The sequence below is a fragment of the Dromiciops gliroides genome, chromosome 2 (genome assembly GCF_019393635.1).
Source record: "Dromiciops gliroides isolate mDroGli1 chromosome 2, mDroGli1.pri, whole genome shotgun sequence".
In the NCBI taxonomy this organism is placed as follows: domain Eukaryota; kingdom Metazoa; phylum Chordata; class Mammalia; order Microbiotheria; family Microbiotheriidae; genus Dromiciops; species Dromiciops gliroides.
The window spans coordinates 87599693-87623371 of NC_057862.1; the positions used below are offsets into that span (position 1 = coordinate 87599693).

The window sequence follows — 23679 nt, forward strand, 5'->3', positions numbered from 1 at the left end:
TAGTAAGTGTCAAGTATCTGAGGCTGGATTTGAACTCAGGTCCTCCTGAATCCAGGGGTGGTGCTCTATCCACTGTGCCACCTAGCTGCTCCTCCAGTCATTTTTTTAATAAAGAAGTAGGATGTTAAATGTTCTATGCTCTTTCAGACAAGGTCATTATAATTATCATTATTATTATTAACATTAGATCATGTATTATTAATTTTATTCAGCTATTTTCTTTGTTACAAGAAATCTCTCAGGAAGTGGGAATAATCTGTAAATGTTTATAATATAAACACTTTTTTAAAAAGATATGGGGGCGGGGGCGGCTAGATAGCACAGTGGATAAAGCACCGGCCCTGGATTCAGGAATACCTGAGTTCAAATCCGGCCTCAGACACTTGACACTTACTAGCTGTGTGACCCTGGGCAAGTCACTTAACCCCCATTACCCCGCAAAAAAAAAAAAAAAAAGATATGGGGGCAGCTAGGTGGCACAGTGGATAGAGCACCAGCCCTGGAGTCAGGAGGACCTGAGTTCAAATCCAGCCTCAGACACTTAACACTTACTAGCTGTGTGATCTTGGGCAAGTCACTTAACCCCAATTGCCTCACTAAAAAAAATTAAAAAAAAAAGATATGGGGGCAGCTAGGTGGAGCAGTGGATACAACACCAGCCCTGGAGTCAGGAGGACCTGAGTTCAAATCCAGCCTCAGACACTTAACACTTAGTAGCTATGTGACCCTGGGCAAGTCACTTAACCCCAATCGCCTCACTAAAAAAAAAAAAAAGATATGAGAAGACTAATAGGAAGATGATAGATTATTTAATCTCTCCCTCTCCCCAGAATTTCATACAGGGCCTCATACTAGTTAGGAATTAATAAATGCTTATAGATTGGTTGACTGAAACTACCACCTTCCTTCCTCAGAGCCTAATAGAATGCACATAAAACAGATTTAATAAAAATGTTAATTAATATTTTAAAGATGGTATTCTAGATCTGGATGCTCTGGGACTATCAGGACTGACCAGTTCTTGAGAGGCATCATGGTGCCTTGCACAGAAAACTCTGCCTTGGAGTCAGAAAGATTGGAATCAAGTTTTACTTTTGACACATAATGGCTGTGTGATCCTAGGCAAGTCACTTCACCTCTTAGTGCCTCTGACAATCTTTAAGCGTAAATATAATATATGTGTGTGTGTGTCTATATATGATATATATAGACACATATACATATGCATATACTAATATATGAGTATATATGTATACTATATTATATATTAAGCACATACACATGTATATTAGAAAAACAGTTGCAATAGGGGTGGTCTTCACAGGAATTTGCCACCACCAATGTAATCACAGATGGGGACCCCTCCTCACAAAAAAAGTGATTCTTAATCTAATTCTGATTAAGTAGAAAGAAATCAATAAGATAGATGCTTAACAATTTAGTATGATATCTGCTCCCACTAACAACCATCTTTAATGACCCAAAACCAGATGAGTAAAGGCCAGTATTTTATTTCCCCATGATGGGAAGAAGCAGAAAATACATCAATGCTAATCAAAACTAATCAGTGACAACCTGACAGATAAAGTATTGGCCTTAAACAGGAAAGCATGAGTTCAAATCTAGCCTCGGATACTTTTTTGTTCAGTCATTTGCCATCATGTCCAATTCTTCATGATGCCATTTGGGGTTTTCTTGGCAAAGATATTGATTTGTCATGTTCTTCTCTAGCTCATCTTACAGATGAGCAAACAGAGGCAAACAGGGTTAAGTGACTTGCCCAGGGTCACATAGCTAATAAGTGTCTAAGACCCGATTTGAACTCAAGAAGATGAGTATTCGTGACTTCAGGCCAGGCGCTCTATCCACTGTGCCACCTAACTACCTAGGATAATTTACTTGACCTCCCTCAGTCCTAGCTTCCTCATCTTTAGAATGGGGGTGATCATATTACCTGTCTTGCATGGTAGGGAGGATTGAATGAGATAATATATGAAAATTACTTTGAAAGTCTTCAGGTCTAATATGAATGCTATCTATCAGTGTTACTACAAATTATTGCCACCCACTCAATCAACAAACATTTATATATTCCTGCTATGTTCCAGGCTCTGCAGAACACAAGAATAAAATTTAAAGCATTCCTGTTTTTAAGAATCTGACATTCCATCCAGGGAGATACAACATGTACAAAATATAGATTATATGGGGTGATAATCTCCCCACTAATTAGAAGCAACTTCACAGGCAGTTTGCTTTTGCTGAGAGGCATCTATGGGCCTATGCCAGCCAGATCACTATCCCACTCTAGTGGTAAGAAAATGACAGAAAGAATGAATCTGCTTGAGACACGTTTCTGTTTCTTTTTAAAAACTGGGCATAATATGCGTGTCTCTTGCCAATCTGCTGAAACAGCAACATTTACAAATAACAGCAGTTCACATCTATACAGTTCTTTAAGGTAAATACAACAAAAAACTCAAGATACACGATTCGATGACTTAGCTCTTCTCAGGAATACAATGATCCAAGACAATTCCAAAGGAGTCATAATGAAAAATGCTATCCACTTCCAGAGGAAAAAACTGAGAGAGTCTGAATGCAGATCAAAGCATCCTTTTTTCATGGGGTTTGTTTTTTTTTTTTTTGGTCTCTTTTTTCTTTCAGAACATGACTAATGTAGTAATACATTTTGTATGATTACATATGTATAACCTATGTCAAGTTGCTTGTGCTCTCTGGAAGAGGAAAAGGGAGGGAGGCAAGGAGAGAATTTGGAACTCAAAAAAATTTTAATGAATGTTAAAAACTGTTTTACATGCATTTGGGAAAAATGAAATATTCTTTTTTAAAAGATACATAATTCAAGTAGGATTTTAACTTTTGAAAAAACACAGCCCATTATGTCATTTCTAGAGGGAAATCTTTCCAATATCATTTTTTACAGCAAAGACTAAAAAGGCCTGCATACTCCTGAATGTTTTAGACACGACTGCTGCTATATCCAGGGTAAGTCTGAATACAAGTAGAAGGATGGGCTTTTAGAGCCCCTTACTAACCTCTGACTATAATTTCCCTGGGCAGTGATCTCCATCTTTCCTGGAGTCAGGAAGACTTACTTTTTTTTAATAATAAACATTTTTATTTATAGTTTTAAGTTCCAAATTTCATCCCTCCCTCCCTCCCTCTTCTCCCCCCTCCCTGAGGTGGTAAGCAATTAAGTATGGGTTTATACATGTGCAATTACGTAAAACATTAATTAACATATTAGTCATTTTGTATAAGAAAATGAATAAAAGAAAAAAGCGAAAGTGAAAAATAGCATGCTTCACTCTGTGTTCAATCAATATCAGTTCTTTGGAGGTGGATAGTATGTTTCATCATTAGTCCTTTGGGATTGGAAGACTTACTCTCAAATGCTGCTTCAGACACTAGCTTTGTGACCTTGGGCAAGTCATTTAACCTCAGTTTCCTCAACTGTGAAACAAGGATAATAATAGGGTTGTTATGATCAAATGAGAAAATATTTGTGAAGTATTTAGTACAGTATAGTAGATACTATATAAATGCTATTACTATCAAGTGCCTAATTTCTCATTTGATACAGAACCCAGACCTGCACATACTTTCTCTGGATACACAAGCATGCCACAAACACATCATGTCACAGAACCCCAGCCTGACAGAGCTGGAAGGTCATCCAGTCCAAATTCCTCATTCTACAGATGAAGAAACTGAGTCCTAGAAAGGACAGCGGAAGACTTAGAGTTGGGAACCTAGGTCTCCTGATCACCAAGTCACTGTTCTTTCTGCTTATTCCGCAAGATGGACTCCACCAATTCAGAATTTGTGATCCTTCAAGGCAGGGGCTGATTAAAGTCTACTAAACAAATCAACAGTTAAATAAGATTACAAGGGGATTTCGACTATAATAAAAATAGCTGGCTTTCACGTAACCTGATTGCAAAGCTAGATACCTCATTTGCCAATGTCTGTAAACTAATAGACCTTACAATGGTTTTCAGAAACTCCAGCTATACCAGGGTACTAAACCAATAACTCATTGTGAGATGGAGACAACCCTGAATTCAAAAGAGCTACGGCAGCGAAGTGCGAACTAGCAGAGGTTTGACCAAGCTAGAAAGGCTTCGAGGATGGTCTGAGAAATGCACCAAGTCTGCTGCCCAATGACCAACCCACCAAAGCAAATTGGCCAGCAACTGATGACTTTCTTGAGCGTGGCAGCTCATTAAACAATTCATATAGAATTGTGAAAAGGGGCGCTGTGGGCAATGTCACCAGCAAGACAGCAGAAAGCCCCTTCCGCAAACCTCTTCACCTCCCTTTTTCAAAAGAAAGGCATTATGTGCCTGATACAGGTTAGGTGACTCACCTGGTAGTCAATTTTAATTAATGCAATGTCTGTCTTTTCATCAACATCCTTGATTTTGGCTTCATAAGTCGCCCCATTCTTCAACTCTACTTTAACCCGATGCTTATTGGTAACTACATGGGCATTGGTAACAATCAGGCCATCTTCAGACACAATGAATCCAGATCCACTGGCCACTGGGATTTCTCTCTTAGAAAACGGGAGCCTGCAACACAGAGCAAACAGCTATACCCACAAAGCCTTAAAGCACACCACCCAACACATGAACTTCTTAGCCCTTCAACACATTTCCTATAATTGTGACTTTAAATATTTCGACATCTAGCAACCTAATTTTATGCCAGTGTTTTAATGTATCAAAGCAAAATCTCATGTGATAAAAGCTATAGGGACATTTCCAGGGATGAAAATATTTGAAATTTATCAGGAAAAAAAATCTAGAACAGTGGGTCATTTTCTTTTCTTTCTTTCTTTTTTTTTTTTTTTTGGTGAGGCAATTGGGGTTAAGTGGCTTGCCCAAGGTCACACAGCTAGTAAGTGTCAAGTGTCTGAGACCGGATTTGAATTCAGGTCCTCCTGAATCCAGGGCTGGTGCTCTATCCGCTGTGCCACCTAACTGCCCTCACAATGGGTCTTTTTAGATAGATCACATAGGAAAGGTTCCTCGTTGAAAAACCCTTATCTGTCTTCCTTTAAGGATATGTATATGTGTATACATGTATAATATATTTATACACGTACATATATGCGTGTATATATAATGGATGTGTCATGACAGTTTAAGTATTTCACTTATCTCAAAAGTAACTCAGTTATAACCTTCTCTTAACTGAAGTGTGTGTGTTGAATGGAAGCCCCTGTGGAAATATAAAAAATGCAATGCTCGCTATACTTGCGAAACAATTCGATGTGAACCACGGCAGGAGCAATCTTCTCCACGACATCTGCGATAAAATTGTATTTATGGCGCAAGCTGTTGGGATCTTCCTGCCCTGGGAACAGAAATGGAAAGAGACACACATAACAACTCTGTGCTTTGGCTGCCCCAAGACAAGGGTTATATATAAGCAGCCAAAAATACCAGCTGAGGTCTTTGAAATTCCCAAAGAGGGGAAAAAAATCTTTTGTACTTCTAAGCACAATACCCCGAAGAATCTTCTTAACAGAAATAGGTTCCTTTCCAGCTCTCGAGGAATGAATCCTACTCTGATACAGTAACAAAATCTATTCAATTTAACTGCTGTTCCTGGCTTCTTTCTTCTCTATCATTTCTCCACAAGAATGTGATTCCTGGGGTTCCCACAAGCAACTGTCACCTACAGTTATGACCATCTACTCTCCTTGGTGCTTCCTGTAACTTTCAAATTTTTGTTGTCTCCCTTGGGCAAAACAAAACACCTGTTGTGGCCCCTATCCTCACCCACTCCCTCCGACCACTGAAAAGAAATAAGCTAGAAATAAGCAGAAGGCTGGTGGAAGCCAGTGATGCTTCTGATATGATTCCAAGAAGATGATGTATGCTTTATAGAAAATAAGTAAATTGGGGTAGCTAGGTGGCACAGTGGATAGAGTGCTGGCCCTGGAGTCCAGAAGACCAGAGTTCAAATCTGATCTCAGACACTTGGGCAAGTCACTTAACCCAGACTATCTCCATACAGACAAAAAAAAAAGCAAATTATTAATTCAAGCCAGAAACTATATATGTGTTTGTATACATTCACACCCAGGCAGTTAAGTGGCACGTTGGACAGACCACTAGACCTGAAATCAGGAAGACTCAAGCTCAAATCCAGTTTCATCCTAGATGTATGACCCTGTGTAAGTCACTTAATTTCTGCCTGCCTCACTTCCTTCATCTGTAAAATGTGGATAAAATAGCACCTACCTCCCAGGGCTGTCATTTGAGTTAATGTTTGTAAATTGCTTTTCAAACATTAAACCACTACATAAATTTTAGCTATTATTATATATGTTATACATAATATGTGTATACTATGCATTACACTCATATAAACATATATGTAGGCACTGCCGTTTCCATTAGTTAAGCTCTTGAGTTTCAATTTTCTCATCTCTAAAATGAGAATGTTTAGTATTATATATCACTCCTTCTACAATAATAAACATAATTATATACCTCTTCTCTCAAACTCCTAATGCTTTCTGTTTATTATACATCCCACCAAGTCATACAAATAAATCTCAATCTATTGGCCAGCAAAATAGAAAATCCTTAAAGATAGGGAGTGTCTCTCTTCTTTTGTCTTGAGTACCCCAAGCAGCATCTTGTCCCTTACTGTTTGTTTGATCTAATTTAATTGGAAATCTCTAAGATCATAGATTTAGAACTAGAAATGGAGGCCCAGTGAGGCTAAGTAACTTGCCTACAAATAGCAAATTTCAACCCCAGACCTGCCATTTTATCTAACCGCAAGCTTCTACTTTTATTCTATTATTGCCTTTAATGCTCCCCTGCCCCCAATTTGGTCTTTGCAAGAGTCACATCATTTTCCCTTCAGCACTCCAGTGTACCCCCATGGACTTCTGTCCACGGGTGATACAGACATTGCAGGGTTTTGAACTTTTTCTATTTACTGGGTTTTTTCCCTTTCTTTTTTTTGTTTTTTGGGGAGTTTTGTCTTTAAAAAATACTTTTTGTTACATGAGATGATTCTCTGAAAGGGGGAAGAGAGAGATACTGGAGGAAACTATGGTGATATAAAAAACCCAACTATATCAACAAAAAGGTATTTTTTTTAAAAGAAATGGCACTGGGTTTTTTTCTCAAGTTACTGATGTCCCTTAGACATTGTTTTGTTTTCTCCATCGATCCCTCTAGGCTTTGATAGTAGCTCTTCTAGACCTGATCAATACATTCTGGATTCTTCTTTATCTCACTTGGACTCTTAAGACCCTTCACTCAGTCTATTCCCTGGACCTCTGACTTAACACAAACTGGTTATTACTGTCTCTGTACCCACCCCATCTCATCCACCCTGGCTTTTTTTTCCTCAGCTTTCTCTAAAAGAGCCCTTTGGAGCTCTGTGGTTCTGCCCCTTGGGAAAATCAACACACCAGACACCATTGAAGGGGCCTTGTCTCATTGCCCACTACAAATCACTACAGCGTTCACTTTATTATAAATTTCTGTGAAAAGGATTATAATCAATTGAAAACTGATCAAGAAAATTGAGAGAGAGAAGGTAAGGAGGGTGGAGTCTTCACAGTTTGTCCCTAAATATTTTAAAATACTAAGGATTGGATTTGTTTTGTTTGACTATGCATATTTGTTACAAAAGCTTCCCTTTTTTTTTCTTTTGTTAGTGGGTCATTGTGAGAAGAGGAGAAAGGAAGAGAAAGAAAATAAATGCTTGTTAAACAGAAAAAGGGCAGCTATGTGGCACAGTGGATAGAGTGCTGTACCTGGAATCAGGAAGACTCAGATTTCTGAGTTTAAATCTGGCCTTAGACACTTACTAGCTGTGTGATCCTGAGCAAGTCACTTAACCCTGTTTGCCTCAGTTTACTTGTCTGTAAAATGAGTTAGAGAAGGAAATGACAAACCACTCTAGTATCTTTGCCAAGAAAACCACAAATGGGGCGCACAAAGAATCAGACACAACTAAAGAACAAAGAAAAATCAGGGGGAAAAAATAAATTAAAATTTGAAAAAGGTGCTAAAGACCCCACGTTTTCTTTTTTTCTTTCTTTTTTTTTTTTTTTGTTGTTGTTGCAGGGCAATGAGGGTTAAGTGACTTGCCCAGGGTCACACAGCTAGTATCAAGTGTCTGACGTCAGATTTAAACTCAGGTCCTCCTGAATCCAGGGCCAGTGCTTTATCCATTGCTCCACCTAGCTGCCTCAGGACCCCACATTTTCATCTTACTACAGAAAGACACCTACCTACCTCCCAGGGAGCCTCTTAATTTCACAATCACTTTAATTCAGGTGAGAGAGGAAAGGGTAGGCTGTTCTGCTACTAGATGCATTTCAATCACCCACATATCACTGCTCCTACTGCTGTGCTGTGAGCAGCTATGAAGTGAACTGCTGAAATACCTACAAAACTTCTGGACATCTGGGAATGCTGCTGAGTCATCCCAGCTGCACATCAGTAGTTCCTTCCAGCAACAGAGCAACATTTGTAGGGAATTGTTTCCTCAAAGAGTCTTTGTGGAAAGCTCTGTGGCCTGAGTCCACAGCATCCATCTTCCTTGCTTTGGGGAAAGAGCCATCTCCAGCATCTCTCAGGAGCCCAAGTGCTATCTCCTTTTAGTTTACCTTCCCTCAGCAAGACAACACTTGCCTGACTTTATGAACAAAAACAGGTCTCTTTTTCACAGCTTTGGCTAGTAGAGATGTGGGGATCGATTTTTTGTTTTACTTTTGAAAGTCCCTTTTTGAAAAGTATATTCCTCATCTCCTCCCCCCGACACCCAACCAAGGGGAAAAAAAAACATGAAAGGTAAGTTCTACAAAAAAAGTTTAATTAATATAAGCATTTAAAATCAAAGTGATACTTTTTATCCTTTCAAAGTACTTCACATTAGCTGACTTTACATTTCAAAGACCACTGAAATATAGGCAGAGTGAATATTTTTGCTCCCATTTTAAAGATGGGAAAAGAGGCTGGGAACAGTGAGAGATTTAGCCAAGGTCATGCAAGTTTCCTGACTTCTGGTCCCCTGCTGCTCACAATTCATTAGCCAGATGAAATAGAAAGAGGAAGATGAATGAGCCGCAGGAAACCAGCAATTCTACCACATTTGCTCCTTGTGACTGACTCGATTTCCTCTCTGTCTCTGTTTCCAGGTATTTCCATTTATCCCATCTGCAAGCTGCTTAGGTTCGCCTGTTGGAGGGCAATATAAATAAAGGGAATGGAAATATTCCTTCTGTACACAAGCTTTGAAAAACATTACACCAGAGAAATTTGTAAGCAAGTACATTAGATGCTTACTTAGGCTCTGTTTCCTTAGGGAAAAGAGGGAAGAAGGTTTAACTCCATCCACTAAGGCCAAAGAAGGCTAGCAGAGGTCTAGGGTTTGGGGAATTCTGTGATAGACATCTACAATAACCACTTCCTTCCAACATCCAGACCTCTCTGCCTGAGGAATGAGTTAAAACACTTCACATTGTGTGTGTGTGTGTGTGTGTGTGTGTGTGTTTCCATATTAACACTTGTAAAACTGCCACACTAGAATCCAACATAGGGGACAAAAAGACTGGTGCGGGAGTGCAGGGCAGAAGGGAATTCTTAAGTTTGTAGAATTCATAGTTGGAAGGGACATAGCAATAAGAAAATAGCCTGGAGGTGGCTAGGTGGCTCAGTGGATAAAGCACCGGCCCTGGATTCAGGAGGACCTGAGTTCAAATCCAGCCTCAGACACTTAACACTTACTAGCTGTGTGACCCTGGGCAAGTCACTTAAACCCCATTGCCCCGCAAAAAAAAAAAAAAAAGACACAACATTGGATGGAAATTCTCACACACAAATGATAGTTTCAAAGGAGTTTTTCATTCCTTATAGGGGCAGGTAGGTGGTGCAGTGGATAGAGCACTGGCCCTGGATTCAGGAGGTCCTGAGTTCAAATCCAGTCTCAGACACTTAACACTTACTAGCTGTGTGACCCTGGGCAAGTCACTTAACCCCAATTGCCTCACCAAAAAAAAAAAGAAAGAAAGAAAAAGAAAATAGCCTGGAACATGTTTCCAGAAGCATACATAAGAGCTTTATTTCAAACTGAGGTGATTCCTCAACTCCCCACTACTCACTACTCCGAATCCATTTATTGTTATTGTTGTTTAGTTGATTAGTATTGTCCGACTTTTCATGACCCCATTTGGGGTTTTCTTGGCAAAGATACTGGAATGGTTTGCCATTTCCTTCTCCAGCTCATTCTACAGATGAGGAAACTGAGGCAAACAGGATTAAGTGACTTGCCCAGAGTCACACTGCTAGTAAGTGTCTGAGGCTAGATTTTAACTCAGAAATCTGAGTCTTCCTGATTCCAGGTACAGCACTCTATCCACTGTGCCACATAGCTGCCCTTTTTCTGTTTAACAAGCATTTATTTTAACTCAGAGCTCCAAGGCCAATGTTCTATCCACAGTTCCCCCTTGCTACCCTAACCCAAATCCATTAAATTAACTCTAACTGGGAAATGTAGCCGTAATTGGAGAGCCAGTATGGGCTCTCCAGTCTTAGCTAAGCTCAGCTCCTAATTCCCTAAGAAGGTCAGTAAGTACCCCAAGCCAAAATGTGGTTCTCATTTTCCTCATGGAGTTGGGACTAGATGATCTCTAAGGTTAAAGACAAGTCTAACACCCTAAGATTCTACTCCTGTATTTATCTTCCACTCCACCTCCTTACAGGATATGATGCATGCATATGCTGGTAAATGTTAAACAACCAACTTTTGGGGGATGGGCGGGAATGTACCCAGGATACACTTTTAAGTTTAATCTGAATTTTTAGCATTTTCTCCATCACTTTCTTAAGTCTAGAAAATCAAAAGAGAGTGAATGAATGAATGAATGAAGACCTGATTTGTAGCATTTGATGATTTCTGAGGCATAAATGAACATTTAATGACCAGCTCTCAAGAACCTGTTTGAACTGGATCAGCACAGTTCTGTGTATAATTCCATATTGAGCATGATAATGTTAAATTATAACCAAAAGGAATAATAGTGAAACACAACAAAAAGTCTAAATGATAAAACTTTCAATGGCCTAACCATAAATTTAAAAAAAAAACAACTGAATATGGCAGCTGCTAAAAATTGGCAGAGGCATTATCAAGCAGATGATAAAGCATAATGTCAATGAACTGAGAAAAGGAAATTTACTGACTTTTCAGGACCAAACAAAATTAATAACAAAATACAAGGTCGAAGCAGTTTGACTTATTTGGAAATCATTTGGAATGAAGGGAAAAGGCTTTTTTACAGAAACGATGTCATTTGTGGTGTTTGATGGCTACTCCATGGACAATGCTTATGTGTTTAAGGGTGGGGTTGAAAGCAATTCCCTCCCCACCCCCTTCATTTTAGCTCTGATAACTTAACTGTAAGGTGAGAATACATATCAATCAATGAAATGACCTTAAATTAAATGTGAAAGAAGACTCTGAAAGCCATTGGATGAAGAGAAAGGAAGTCTAAATTCCAACAAGCTGGAGGATTTGGATATTTCCTCTGGGTCCTGTATGGGTCCTAACTCTATGAAGTTAGCTAGAAGGAGGAGGAGGAATGAAAGAAGTTAGAGCTTGTGACTTTCTGGCACACCTTTAAGGAGCAAAAACATAGGACTGGGATGTGGCAGAGAAGGGAGATATCAAAGAAGATCACTGGCTCTACCAGAATCTCCAATCCCAGGACCCAGGCTAGGGTCCAAGAGAAGGTCTCCTCTTTCCTCATCTTCCCTTGCTAGTGTCTGTCTATCCACAGACACTACACCAGAATTGGCTGTTTCATTGCTCCAGTGTTTCCAGTAAATTGAATCTTCCCTTAACCACAAAGAGGCTAGGGATGAACTAGAGATAGATAGAAATGCAAAGTTAGGCAGAAAGCCCAACCTCTGCCTACATGCTAGGAATTTTCCTAACTGGGGGCTCAGAGTGATGGTGACTGAACTCATAAGTGTTTGTCTAAAATAAACTTCCTAAAGCTGAAGAGGAAGACGAGTCAATTAATGTCTCCAGACTTCAGTTTCCTCATCTTGGGTCTGGACAGTGTGGGGGGTGGGGGGAGGCGAGGAGGAACAGGGCAAGGCTTGGAGGTAGGAAAGAAGAAAGGGAACCAGGCACTGGAAACTGCCCTGGCAAGCTTTCCACCACCATGTCCTGACTCCAGAGAGCAGCTGAGGTGAGGCAGCTCAGCTGAGGCAGCTCAGCTCACACTGGCTTCTCTGCCCATGGTTCCAGGAGTTAAGGGAAGCAGACAGAGTGAATGCCATTGCAGTATCTTTGGACAAAGGCGGCCACTCCAATTCTGGGGTCTACAGAAAGACCTGGGTGGAGAGAACAAAGGAGCAAGTCAGACGTGGCTTGGAGGCATGTCAGGGCACCCTGGATGCATGTCTTGTGTGGGTTTGGGTGTTCTGTTGGTTGTTTTCCCTTTGGCAAACTGTGTCAAAAGAATTGTGGTATCCTGTGTCTGAGCCCATGCTAGGGGTTCAGGGGTGGTGAATGGAGAGGGCTTCAAGGATCACCTCTACACAACTGACTCTTGTGTCCTTATCTTTAGCCCTGAGCACCCCCCCAAAAAAAAATTTTCAGTCTTGTCATTCCAGCCACCTAGCAGGCATCTCCACAAGGATAGATAACCATGCCAGAACTATAACCCTGCCTCATACAGAAGGTAGCTCTTGTGCTGTGATTTGAAAGAAACTAGAGATTCTAAGAGGAATAAGCACCTTCCAGGCATCGGAGGCAACCTGGACAAAGGAAGGGACAGAGCCAGAGATGGCCTGCTCTGCGTGGGTGATAAACAAAAAGAAGTAAAGCATAGGCCCTGGATTCAAGAGGACCCGAGTTCAAATCTAGCCTCAGACACTTGACACTTAACTAACTGTGTGACCCTGGGCAAGTCACTTAACCCTCATTGACCCACAAAAAAAAAAAGAAGAAGGCTGATTTGAATAGACTAGTAAGAACAAAAAGGGGAGACAGGCTAAAAATGTAGGTTGGAATTGAGTTGTTAAAGGCTTTAAAAAGCATAAGGGTTTGTATTTGACTCAGAGGTAACAGGGAACCTGGAGTTTATTGAGTTGGAGTATTGCATAATCAGACCGTGTGCCTTCAGAAAGTCACTTTGGCAGCCCACACCGTCTCTTGCCCTGCCTTTAAGCACTTTGCCTAGGTTGCCAATGTCTTTTATAGGGAAGCAGCATGGCAGATGTATTTCTATTTGCTCTGGGCTAAAAAAAAAATACTTATGATGCCTTCCTCCCCTTGTGTACAGGAAAAATTATCTTTCATTACCATTACTATCAATTTATGATAAGATGAAAAGAACAGTGGTTGGGTGTCTGGAGTCAGAAGACCGGGGTCCCTAAACAGGCCCTACTATTTATTTGCTAGCAACTTGTATGTCAGTAAGTAACCTTTCCTGAGCTCCAGTTTCTTTTTCTCATCTATCTTATAGAGTTGTGCAAGAAAATATTCTGCAAAGCAGAAAATGAAATGGCAGCTATCATCATCACTACTTTGGATCAGAGATTCTTAGTCATGAATTGGTGAACTTTTTAAAAAATCTTTGGATAACTGCATTTCTATATCATTGGTTTCCCTTATAATGTATTTTATCATTTTATGCATTTAAAAACATTACTTTGAAGCAGAGTCCTTTAGTTTCCCCATGACTGTGCAGGGCAGGCAGAGAGGAAAGTAGGCTACATTAGAGAAAATGTTAAGAACCTTAGTTTTAGAGCATAATAATAAAAATAACCAGACCTAAAGAGCGCTCCAACCATAACTTGTAAGTGTTAGTAACTGGAGTAGTTTTTAAAGCAGAGAAACAAAGTTTACCTTCTCCATCCATGAAGACAGTAGAAACCTAGTGTTTTTTTAAAGGGAGGGAGAAGGAATCCTCCATGAAGAAATGAATGAAAAGGCATTTGTTAAGAGTTTACTATGTGTCCAACACTGTGCCAAGTGCTGAAGTACAAATATAAAAAGGAAGAACAGTTCCTGCTCTTTCCAATACAGAAAAACACAGAGGGATGTGGTGGCCAAAAAGGAACACTTTGGTGATTAAGTTATCTCTGTGAAGAGAGAGCCTCATTTTTCCTCTGCCTTTTTGATTAGAACCAAGCTAATACCACATCATGTAATTATAAATGAAACATTCAACTGGAGGGCATAAGCTGTATCTTCTGAATGTTCCAAAACCACACAAAATCACTAAGTGTCCCTAGATAACCTTGTGTAATTTAAGATTCTAAATGTAGGTTCTAATCTGTTCCCCCAGTTTTGAGGGAAACTGACTAAAATCACTGATAAAACGAGTTTAGGTTTTTAAGGGTTTATTGAAAGACAGAAAGAAAAAGATTGAGAGCAGAATTCCAACAGCATGGCAATCCTATCTTTCCTCAATTTTCCTGTGAAGTCCTCTGCCCCTGCAGCTGCCACCACCACCACCATGAAGTCAGGAACCAAAAAGATACAGACTTCTCCAGGCAGGCCCTCCTTCCTCCTTCCTGTCCCCTCCCAGAAAATGGGAGGCTCCTCAAGTTGATTGGCTGGTAGCCTTGATAGACAGTACCCATGCGCAAAGGTTACTTCCTGACGCCAAGGAAAAGCTGCATGGCCTTGCCCTCTGAGGCATTCTCCTCATGGTGGAGCTTTCCTATAGCAAGTCTCCAGTAGGTGGTGTCATTACAACCTGAAGGTGAAAAATGCTATCAAAGTCAATAAAGATAACATATGATCTGAAAATGAAATGTGCTGGCTAGGTAGCAAAAGTGAGGGAGAAGGGCAATCAAGTGGCGCAGTGGATAAAGCACCCACCCTGGATTCAGGAGGACCTGAATTCAAATCCAGCCTCAGACACTTGACACTTAACTAGCTGTGTGACCCTGGGCAAGTCACTTAACCATCATTGCCCCACCAAAAAAAACGTGAGGGACAATGGCTAGACAGGCCAGGTGTCACACTGGTAGCCACAGAGAAGGACTCTAGTGTCAGTTGGTTGGTTGACAAGCACTTGCTACTTTCCAAGCACTTTGTAATATGCCAGGGACACAAAGAATGGCAAAAACAGTACCTTCCTTCAAGGAGCTCAGAGGAGAAGGAGGGAAACAACATGAAAACAACTATGCATATACAGGATGAATATAAGATAAGGCAGATGGAAGGCAATTTCAGAGTCAGCAATTAGAGTGACTGGAAAAGGCTTCCTATAGCAAGTGAGATTTTAGTTGAGATTGAGGGAAACCTAGAGGCAGAGGGGAGAGTATTACAGGAATGGGGGACAGACAAGTGAAAAGGTGTGGACCTGGGAGATGAAGTATCTTGTTGGAGGAACATAAAGGAAGATTGGGGAGATCTTAATATTTCTAACCGAAGAACATGCATAGACTGGGATGAAGTATAGATGGGTTGCAACCTAAAGCAAAGAAAGAAGTAGCTGAAACAGTAAGACCATGAATCCAGCAAGGTGCCACAGTAAGTACCTACAGAACAAAGAGATGATAAAATATTAAATGATTCATAGCTAAGATGATTCCGAATCCAGGAAAAAAGACGAGCGTTGTCATTCTTATTAATAGAAAGCATCTAACGATTTTCTCTATGGCAAAACATTCAGCAGCAACTGAGACAAGTCACATTCTGGAGAAGGAAAACTCTCATCATGTACCACATAAACATATGTTTATGGTTACTGATTTATAAACTCCCCACTGCTAGGGAGAGCTCAAAGGATCCAACATAAGAGAAGCCTCCCACATTGTCTAAGTCTTTTGAATTCACTAATTGCTAGCTTTCACTTTGAGGAAAGCACTGAGGATTCTCTCTTTTCATTATAAATGATCAGTCAATGACATAAATTCATTAATGCCAATCCTAGGGACGAGCCTCCTATCCCTGGAGTTTTATGAGGAATATTTTTGTTACCCTTCTAAATTGACTCACATTAAGACTGAGACCCAAAGCATTCTGCACATAAAGAAAAAGCAATCAGTGGTGTGACAATCAGGAAATAATTTGTACTTCTGGAAGAAATAAAAGATGCACATACACACACACACACACACACACTGTACTTTTACTCCAAGGCAAGAAGGGTGGCCTCCAGATTAGAACATATCCACAAAAGGTCAGATTCCAAATAAAGATTTTTGGCCAAGGCAACCTATGAAGATGATCTGTTATAGTGTGGAGGAAGTCCCCACATTGATGTAATAACAAGTCTTTGCAAGTATTACAGAATGAAGTAAAGAGTTGGAAGAGCAGCATGAAGTAAGGAAGAGGGACAATTTGGTGCTTTATATTTCTGTCTGGGAGGCAGCTAGGTGGCACAGTGGATAAAGCACCGGCCCTGGATTCAGGAGTTCCTGAGTTCAAGTCCGGCCTCAGACACTTGACACTTACTAGCTGTGTGACTCTGGGCAAGTCACTTAATCCCCATTGCCACGTGAAAAAAAAAAAAGTATATTTCTGTCTGATTATATCCCTCTCTGCTTTCCCCTGATCCCATTCTCTCCTATTCCTTTAGGCATATCAACCCCTAAATTGTCCCCTCCCTCTATAATCATCGTCTTTAACTATTTATTCCTCTGCTTCCTACTAACTTGCCCAGGTCTCAACATCATTAAAAAAACACTTAGCAGACCCTACCTCTATCCCAATCAATCTTCCCTTTTACAGTCACAGACTCCTTTTAAAAAGCCATCTATAGGGGGCATCTAGGTGGTACAGCGGATAAAAGCACTGGCCCTGGACTCAGAAGGACCTAAGTTCAAATCCATCGTCAGACACTTGACACTAACTAGCTGTGTGACCCTGGGCAAGTCACTTAACCTTCATTGCCCCAAGGCGGGGGTAGTCTTTGAGCAAAGCTAGATGACACGGTGGATAAAGCACTGGCCCTGGATTCAGGAGGACCCGAGTTCAAATCTGACCTCAGACACTTGACACTTACTAGCTGTGTGACCCTGGGTCAGTCACTTAACCCTCATTGCCCTGCAAAAAAAAAAAAAGCCATCTATAATCCTTGTCTCCCCATCATCTCTTTTTACTCACTTCCCCAGCTTTACATAGTAGACTCTTACCTCACTAGCATGAAACTGCTCTCTAAATTGTCAATTATCTCTTAATTGCCTAGCCCACAGATATTTCTAAGTACTCAACCTTTTTGTTGTTGTTCAGTCTTTTTCAATCATGTTTGACTCTCCATGCGGGGTTTTCTTAGCAAAGATACTGGAGTGGTTTGCCTTACCTTCTCCAGCTCATTTTATAACTGAGGAAACTGAGTCAAATGGGGTTAAGTTATTTGCCCAAGGTCACATAGCTAGTAAGTGTCTGAGGCCAGATTTGAACTCAGGAAGATAATCCTGACTACAGGCCCCCGGTACTCCATCCACTGTTCCACCTATCTACCCCCCTCAACATTTTTAGGGAGGATGTTTAAAAATCTGTATTGTCTGTCTTTTCCCACTCCTGCTGACTTGTTTTTATATTGCTTTCCATTACACCCCCAATGGATGGCTTTTGAAGGAATCTGGGTTACTGGCAATAGAAAGTTGAAAAACAGATACGGTGTTCTTACCTGGGGTTCAAAGCTCTGTCACATCACTCCTGCCACAGATGATTGCTCAGGTTTAAAAGTACTAAATAGCCAGTTGCTCCCTGTCATCACTCAAGACTCCCTCAAGGTTCTTTCCTGTTTGGGTCCCAAGTCCACTCTTTTAGCTTCTGATCCAAACCACTTTGACATCATAGCCTGTTCCCTGACCAACCCACCTGGTATCCCTGGCACCAACCCCATGAAATCCTGACTTCCCACCACCTACTTTTCCCAGGCTAGGACACAGACTTCGATCCTTGGGTGATGCTACTCTATGCACTTTTGAGTCACCATCTTGGATCTTGCTCCTCTACCTCTTCTTTTCAAATCCCGCCCCTTCCTTTCTATTTCAAGATCTTGGTGCCACTCTGCCATCTTCCCCTGATCTAGACTAGCTGGCCTCCATTAGTAGGGTCTAGCCCATAATTGGATTTCAGAATAAGTATTTTAGTAATAATCTAGTCCAACCCCTTCATTTTACAGATGAAGAAGAGAGGGAAGCCCTAAAGTAAAATGGCTTTCTCATTTATTAGACTGTAGGCTCTGTCAGGGCAGAGATTATATTTTGCCTCTTTTTGTATCTCCAGAATTTAGCACAGTGCCTGATACATAACAGGCAGTTAATAAATTTATTGATTGACTGGTTGGTTCCAGTTCTAAGTAGTTTCAACATCAGTACTAAAACCCAAATCTCCTAATCCAGTGCTTTCAACTATGTCACGATCATTCCTAACATACTAATTCTTTTAATTCTCCATCTCTTCACAATATCACTAAGCTAACTAATAACATTTGCATTTCAATAGCAATTCCTAGAACAGGACTTCTTAAAATTTTTTTACTCACAACCCCTTTTCACCCAAGAAATTCCTACATGTCCTCGGGTAGAAAGATATATAAAGCAGGTATACAAATCAAACATTTACAACCAAATTTTTGCTACCCCGACAGTTTAAAAAGCTTTGTTCTGAGGGAAAAAAAAAAGATTTGTTTGACTGAAAGAAGAGGCGTCCCTGTCCCAAGGAAGAGATTGCTGGCCCTGGTGTCAAGAAGACCTGACTTTGAATCTGACCTCAAACATTAGCCAGGTGACCCTGGGAAGTCACTTCGCCTCTTTTTGCCTCAATTTCCTCAACTGTAAAATGGGGTTGATAATAATAGCGCCTCCTTCACAGGGTTGATGAGGATCAAATGAGACATTTGTAAAAGTGATAAATGCACAGTGCCTGGCACATAGTAAGCACTATAGAAATGAATATTCCCTTCCTTCCCCAAAGATAGTGAACTTTTTCAAGGTGAAAGATAAAAGAAAGGTCTCCATGTGAAGCAAATTAGTTTGAGCAGTACTGTTCTGTGGCAGAGTGAGAACTAAAGGTGGCACAGTGGATAAAGCACCAGCCCTGGACTCAGGAGGACCTGAGTTCAAATTCAGCCTCAGACACGACACTTACTAGCCATGTGACCCTGGGCAAGTCACTAAACCCTCATTGCCCAGTTTAAAAAAAAAAAAAAGAATGAGAACTAAAGCAGTTGCCCATCAGTTGGGGAACATACATAAAGTGATGTACGAATGAAATAAAATATTATTGAGTTATAAAAAATGTCAAACTTTATTCTGATGGGTCCAGATAGCTTGTCCTTAAAAAGGATGTTTTCACTTTGTAATCCTATTAACATTATTCTGAGGAGTCCATAGGCTTCTCTAAACTGCCAAAAAAGTTAACAACCCCTAGGTCTAAAAGTCCCAAGCAATCACCTGAAGTTTTCATTCCTTCTTGGAAATCCCACACTGTTTTGGGCCCTCAGTTTCTTTGATTTCTTTTAAAAGTACTTGCTTGTCCTAGAGAGGGTAGCACTCCATTTGAATTGCTCGACATGTCACAGGGAACCATCTGGGAAATCTAGGGTGGCCTATGCACTCCCTAAGTGTGGCAGACATCTGAAGGAATGTTTACTGTGGACAATTCAATTTCAACCTGCACTCAATCCCAGATCCCCTCTCCCTGTGGGGACCTAATTTTTAACCTCATTTTATCCACTGAATTCTTTTCCAGTTCTTAAACATGTCTGGGTCTCCCTAATCTTTTCTTAAAAAGGAAGAAAAAGAAGCCTTTCCCTTGACCCTAGTATCCCCTCTGGCTCTTGTCCGATATCTCTCCTTCCTTTCACAGCCAAACAGCAAAAAATCTGGCCACACTCCTTTACTCCATTTAACCACCTCCCACTCATTTCTCTTCTCCCCTTCCATTTGGGCTTCTGTCCATTCCAGTTTATTAAACTTGCCTTCTCCAAGGCCACTGATGATTTCTTTGCTGCTAAATCCAGTGTTTTTTCTCATTCCTCACAGTCATCCCCTTCTCTATTCACACAACTGTACTAGTTCAGGCCCAGACCTGAGTGTGAAGTCTACCCCACACACTCAATGGTTGTGTGACCCTGGCCTAGTCACTTGATCTCTCTGTACCTCAGTTTCCTAATGTGTAAAATGGGAATAATAATAGCATCTATCTTACAGGGTTCTTGTACGACCAAATGAGTTAACATATGTAAAGTACCATGTAAATGCTAGTTATTGTCATTTTTTTTTGCAGGGCAATGAGGGTTAAGTGACTTGCCCAGGGTCACACAGCTAGTAAGTATCATGTGTCTGAGGCAAGATTTGAACTCAGGTCCTGACTCCAGGGCCGGTGCTTTATCCACTGTGCCACCTAGCTGCCCCTAGTTATCATCATTTTATTATTATTATTATTATTATTATTATTATTATTATTATTATTATTAATCAGAGACTCTAAGAGTTAGAAGATAAGTCAGAGACCATCTACCTAGTCCAGTTCATACCTAAACAAGAATCTTCTCTATCCATATCTTCTCTAACTACTTATAGTTCTTACATTAAGACCTCCACTGAGAAGAGACTCACCTATCTCCTGTGGCAGCCCACTCTGGAGAGCTCCAAAGGATTTTTTTTCCTCATATGGAGCCAGAAACTGCCCCTATCTATTTCTCCTATACTTGTGCTTTCTGAAGTTAGACATGACTAACACTTTTCCATATGATAGCCCTTAAAACAATTGAAAAGTGGGGCAGCTAGGTGGCACAGTGGATAAAGCACTGGCCCTGGATTCAGGAGTACCTGAGTTCAAATCCGGCCTCAGACACTTAACATTTACTAGCTGTGTGACCCTGGGCAAGTCACTTAACCTACATTGCCCCACCAAAAAAAAAAATTGAAAAGAGAGATTATCTATCCTCAAGTCTTTGGTCCTTCAGGTGAAATGTAACCAGTTTGTTTTTTAACAAATCCTCCTCACGTGGCTGTGACTTCAGGATTCTTGACAATCCTGGCTTCCCATCTCTAGAAATTCTCCCACTTGTGAATGTCTTTCTTAAAATATGGTACCTAAAACTAGAAACAATACATCAGATGTGGTCTAATGAAGGCAAGTACAGAGAACTAGTCCAGGGCACTATGCCTCCCTCAGTGGGACCCAATTTCAATAGATTTAGCTTTAGTTGTTATATCACACTACAGGACATATAGAACTTGGAGTCCACTAAGTCACTCAGATCTTCTTCAAAATAACTCCTCTTTCACCATGCCTTCCCTACTTTTTATAAATAGTTTATTCTTATTAAATTTCATTATATCATATTTGACCCAACATTCTAGCTTTTTGAGATCTTTGGGGATTTGTGATTGATTGTGTCACCCAACACAAGCTTACCTATCTCTCCTAGCTTCATGTCATCCGCAAGTTTATAAGCATGGAATACATACCTCTAGCCAATTCAGTAATAAAAATTTTAAACATTACAGGATCAATGACATATTTCTGGGGCACTCACTTAGCAACTTAGTTCTAAATTGATGTCAAACCATTAATGACTACACTTTGGGTCTGGGTTATCCAACCAGTTCCACCAAACTATGCTATCACCTAGCCCAGGGTTCTTAACCTCTTTGAGGTATTATGGACTCTTCCGGCAGTCGGATGAAGTCTAGGTACCCTGTGGAACTTGGAACATTGTTTTACATGCACAAGATAAAATACAAACCAAACTAGTCATATTACAATATAGTTATCTAAATATTTTCTAAAAGACCTTGAAGTTACCGGGCAGCTAGGTGGCACAGTAGATAAAGCATCAGCCCTGGATTCAGGAGGACCTGAGTTCAAATCCAACCTCAGACACTTGTCACTTACTAGCTGTGTGACCCTGGGCAAGTCACTTAACTCTCATTGCCCCCCCACACACACACACAAAAAGACCTTAAAGTTAAGAACCTCTGATCTAGCCTCTATCTCAACTTTTTCCCCAAATACAGAGCATGAAAGACTTGTCAAGTGCTTTGCTAAAATCTCTTTAAATTCTACTGTACTCCTGAGGCTTACCCATCAAAAAAAAATAAAAGATTAGGCTTGTGTGACCAGTTCTTCATGGCGGCTCTTTTATGATTGTTGTTTGGTCATTTCAGTCACGTCCAACTCTTTGTAACCCCATTTGAGGGTTTTTCTGGCAGAGATACCAGAGTGGTTTGCCATTTCCTTCTCCATTTTACAGATGAGGCAAACAAGATGAAGTGACTTGCCATGGGTCACACAGCTGGTATCTTGAGGCCAGATTTGAACTCAGGAAGAGGAATATTCCCGACTCCAGGCCCAGCACTCTATCCACTGCAACACCTAGCTGCCCCTTTTATAATTAGCATTTCTATCTCTAGATGTCCATTAACTATCCCTTTGATAGTATATTCTACAACTCTTCCAGGAATATAATTCAAGTTAATGGTTTTATAGTTGCAACGCATTACATAAATGTATGTATTGTCTAATTTATATAATGGCCCTGTGAGACACAGGCAGTACAGTGCATATATTATTAACCCCACTATGCTGATGAGAAACCCAAAGTTTTTGAAGCTAAAATGGTTTTTTGAAAGTCATAGAGCAAGTGGCAAGCCTGAGACTAGAATTCCAAGGCCTCTAGACTCCAAGTCTAGTGTTCTTTCCATTACACCGGGCTTGTAAACAGGCCATCTTTGTCCTCAGTTCATTCATTCAACAGAGATTCACTAAACAATGTGGTATAGTAGAAAGAGTCCAGAAAGCACTGGACTTGGCGTCAAAAAAAGAGGACTCTTGTCCCAACCCTGCCACTTCCTGGCTCTCTGACCTTCCTTGACTGGACCTCAGGTTTCTCGCCCCTAAATGAGCTGGTCTTTTAGGTTCCTCCCAGTTCTACCATTCAGTCATTCTCAAGGTCTCAGATCCTCTAATTCAACCTGCTTGGTTTACAGAAAACTTCGGTTCTGAGGGATATAACTTCCTGGGGTTTCTCACAAGTTAGTTTGTTCAACACCATCATTGATTACTACCTATTATTACCTATTATTACTACCATCATTGATTACCTTACTATGAGGACTCAGATTTCCTGATTCAAAGCTCACTCCACTTCTCACTAAACCATAATGCCTCCCCTTGGCATTGTGAGCCATCAAGAAGCCTAAATGTGTCCTGGGTGACTACGGGAGGGGATGAGGGAAAAGCACCCCCTTTGTGACTGGGAAAGCCAAGAAATAGAACCAAACTATAGATCTGAAACCTTCTTAGACCTAATAGGTCAAAGAAATGCCTGTGTCACTAGTAGACTAAGGCTTGAACTACAGAGGATAAAAAGGGATGAGGATGAAGAAAACAGGAGAGAAATGGAGAAGAGGAAAGGAGAGAGAAGGGAAGAGAAACTGGGAATGAAGAAAGGAGCTGAGGAGAGGTGGAGGTGCAGATGGACCTCCTGGATGCAAAGCAGGCGGTCAGAGGTCAGGCAGCTAGGAGGAAGTTAGGCTATGCATGAACAATAGGGACAGTGGTTAGAATGTTAACTTCAACCTGACACTAGCCCCTTTTATAAGATAACTGTGCAGCTGGTAGAGAGAAGCAATGGGGCATATTCAGTGAGAGCAAAGATGATGTTTACTAAAAGAAAAG

General features: G+C 40.6%; 1 protein-coding gene across 1 annotated transcript in view; it reads right to left on the bottom strand.

Moving 5' to 3' along the window:
* The window catches only part of HTRA1 (HtrA serine peptidase 1), a 75376-nt gene that overhangs the window by 35740 nt on the left and 15957 nt on the right, over positions 1–23679 (bottom strand). Inside the window, exons 2-3 of the mRNA XM_043986675.1 lie at positions 5286–5385; positions 4394–4598 (exon numbers count right to left, since the gene is read on the bottom strand). Of these exons, the coding sequence (XP_043842610.1) occupies positions 4394–4598; positions 5286–5385 (305 nt within the window). The remainder of the gene's footprint in view (positions 1–4393; positions 4599–5285; positions 5386–23679) is intronic.